The 3,194-nt window shown below is 41.3% G+C and overlaps 1 protein-coding gene across 2 annotated transcripts in view; it reads right to left on the reverse strand.

The window, feature by feature from the left end:
• Positions 1–503: 503 nt before the first annotated feature.
• The window catches only part of casc3 (casc3 exon junction complex subunit), a 16,119-nt gene continuing 13,428 nt past the window's right edge, over positions 504–3,194 (reverse strand). For both annotated transcript variants that reach the window (XM_015014494.1, XM_015014493.1), the window contains exons 10-12: positions 2,402–2,568; positions 2,122–2,330; positions 504–1,301 (exon numbers count right to left, since the gene is read on the reverse strand). In XM_015014494.1, the coding sequence (XP_014869980.1) occupies positions 2,184–2,330; positions 2,402–2,568 (314 nt within the window). In that variant the 3' untranslated portion in view covers positions 504–1,301; positions 2,122–2,183. The remainder of the gene's footprint in view (positions 1,302–2,121; positions 2,331–2,401; positions 2,569–3,194) is intronic.

Below are 3,194 nucleotides of genomic sequence, written 5' to 3' on the forward strand. Positions count from 1 at the left end.
AGAATCTGATTCTACTACATTTTTGTTTACATTTTGTGAAGGAAGTTGCGCTCATGTCTTGAGGTTTTCATGTCGTTTCCCTCAGTTGTTCTTGGTGCAGCGCCCCCACAGGTGAGGAGAGGAACTGATTTTTTAAGGGTTTGGTTTGTTTGACAATGTGGTGAGTGTGAAAGTGAACCGCAGCAGCTGAAAATGTAATAAATGTTGCAATCTTGGTTCTACCAGACAGTTTTTCTCTGAATTTCACAAGAACTTTTAGTGAGTGGTAGAGAGAAATCAAAAAACATTAAAAACCTGTAATCATAAACTTTGACTGCCTTATATTTATGTCTGTTAGTCTGTAGTTGGACACATTATCCTGAATAAGATTATCTTACCATAAAATTCAGGTGAAAGGTCAATATTTTAAGCTTTGCTTGTTTTCTAAACATCTTTAATCAAAAAGAGACCCAAAGAAGTTCTGGTTTTGTTGGTCTGGGTGGGTCAGGAACGGGTCAGAGACATTCAGGACAGAATCAGAAACTTTAATCTGACAACAAACCAAAGACGTTCCAGAGAACTGAGCAGAAACAGATGAGCAGAAACTAAAAAAGAATTAAAAGGAATTTTTTCTCCTGGAAACCGTAAAATTCAGTTAATAATGGGTCCGTCTGGGGTTCTGCTACGCTCTGGTCCGAACATGAAAACAAAAATCAGAGCATATGGTCACCTACTACAAATAATAATAATTAAAAAAAGTAAAACCAACAGTATGAAAATGAAAGGTTTAACAAAAGGAAGACAAACTATTTCTCTCTCTAATTACTCCACCGTTAACATTCAGGTCCCTGCCGACGACTCAGCGTTCTGATTACAATAAGTTCACGGATCTATTTCATCTCTTCCAGATTTTATTTACAGTTAGCCTCTATTTACAGCAACATTAAGCAACACCAGGTGGCGCCAACGGAGGCAGGTCTCTGGACCTGCGCCTTTAGGTTTTAACGTCGCCGTTTACCGGGAAGGATTTATTTATTTATTTTCATAAAATATCTGCATCTAAAATATGTGATCCCAACAGAACCGGAGTGGTTGACCCGGTCCAGTTCTGGCAGTTGGATCATGTAGAGCTATAACCGTTAGAGTGGATTCAGACAAACCGGACAGGAAGTCGTTAGCGGGTCGGCTCCGTCCGTCTGTCCGGCAGAGTGACTGAAAAGGAAATAAAGGAAAGTTCTGATCCAGAAGAGTCCGTCTCGTCCTGCCCTCCGCCCCCTCACGGTGTCGTCTGATTGGACCTCACTGCCCCTCCCACCCTGCTCCTGCACACAGACCAATCACCAGTCAGAAAACCTGAAGCAGGAGGAAACTAGGGCTGGGCGACAAGGCTTCAAAATAAAATATCTGATTTTTTCCATACCAGATCTGATTTTAATCTGTTTTTTCTCCCTTTATTTATTAAAAGAAATTAGTGAGTTGTACAGCAAGTAGTAGGAAATTCTCATTTAATTATGAGAAGCATAATTAAACAAAATTTTACCAGAAGAACATTGTAAAATTACGACAGAAACGATTGGATAAAAGCCTAAATAATTTTTTTTGTATTTATGTGTTGGAGTTCTGATGATGAAATAAGTATTTAATTCTCCAAATATTACAACTTTATTCTTGGAAAACTAGAACCATTTTCATAAAAAAAAAAAAACTTAGTTATATTTCATCATAGAATTGACCTGAATTCAAAGTCCAAATAAATAGAAACTGTAACAAGATGGAAGGTCTTGGGCAAACGGATGTTAGAGATGGATGTTGATTTGAATCTTAAATACCAAATATATACATTTGTTGTACAGTTTTGGTTTAAGTGTGTTGTTCTCTCAGCAAACTGCCCTTCAATGAGTTTCTATACTCCAGTTAATGATTACTACATGAGTTGTCAGTCATTTCAATGATCAATTAATCATGATTAATTTGATTAATCGTTTCAGCCTGAACTGGCACCACTATATGGAAACACAAGAAGTGCTTTGCAGAAAATAAAATCTAGATTTTCCAAAAGTAAATCTTCATAAACGAAAAATTTGATCAAACTGAATTTCTCGATTAATCGCCCAGCTCTAGAGGAATCCGTTAAGGCCTCACCTGCAGCTCTGAGGTCAGGGTGGGGGCGGAGCCTGGGGGCGGGGAAGGAGATGAGGGCGGAGTCACTCTGAGGCATAGGGAACCTCTGGAGGGGGGGGTTTGACGGTGACAGGCTGAGAGGTGCGGCGGGGGGGCGACGGTTTGGGCTGGGCCTGCTGCTGCATGGTGTCGTAGTACGTGACGCCGCCGTACGTCACCTGGGCCTGACCCTGAAACACAGCAGAGGTCACACTGGGTCTGGAGGTTCTGCTGGTTCTGATGAGCAGTGGTCCGGTCTCACCTGTGGGTTTGGATACATGGCAGGGTAGGGGAAGGTCATGACCCCAGGAGGAGGGTAGAACGGAGGAGGCAGCAGCTGTTGTGGTTGCCCCGGTGACAGGGAGACAGGTGGACCTCCGTAGAGGGCGGGGTTAGCGATGGGGGCTCCTGATTGGTGGGGATGGAGACCTGCAGAGAGAGAGAGGCAGCAGAGTGAGAGGCAGGGCTTAAAGTAAAAAAAAATCCTGAGCCTGAAACTTATAGTTATGATAGAAATTAACTATAGCGTTGCTATTGCCACTGTTTAATAAAAAGTGTCTTTTATAGTGCAAACAATTGCTTCTAACAGTACAATTAACAAGCTAAACACTCAAACTTCAGTTCATTTCAACTCAAAACAAAATGTAAAATGTCTGCACCCTAAAGGTTAGCCTTACAGGCAAATAAGAGTCCTTTCAGTCAGTGTTTTTGCAAGTAATTTAGAACATGAAACATTACCAACGAAATCAGTGTTTCTCAACTTTTTTCAGGCCAGCGCCCCCTAGCCTTTTTCCAGGTCCCTCACCGCCTCCCATTCTTGTTCTTTGTCATTTTCTAGTTGTTAAATATGCCCCAAAATGACCAGATAAAAGATGAACATGCCAGTTTAAACTTTGATCTAAAACATTGACAGAACTGTAACTACATTAATCATAACTCTTCTTCTATTCAGTGTTTGTCAGTTTCTGGTGGCGCAGCTCTGTGCTGCCTTCAGGAGAATGGGACATCAGAGCATCATCCATAAAATTTCACCCACATGGCATTTATTGTGCAAA

Source organism: Poecilia latipinna, unplaced genomic scaffold, assembly GCF_001443285.1.
Source record: "Poecilia latipinna isolate Pla-1442-1.1 unplaced genomic scaffold, P_latipinna-1.0 Scaffold1820, whole genome shotgun sequence".
NCBI lineage: Eukaryota > Metazoa > Chordata > Actinopteri > Cyprinodontiformes > Poeciliidae > Poecilia > Poecilia latipinna.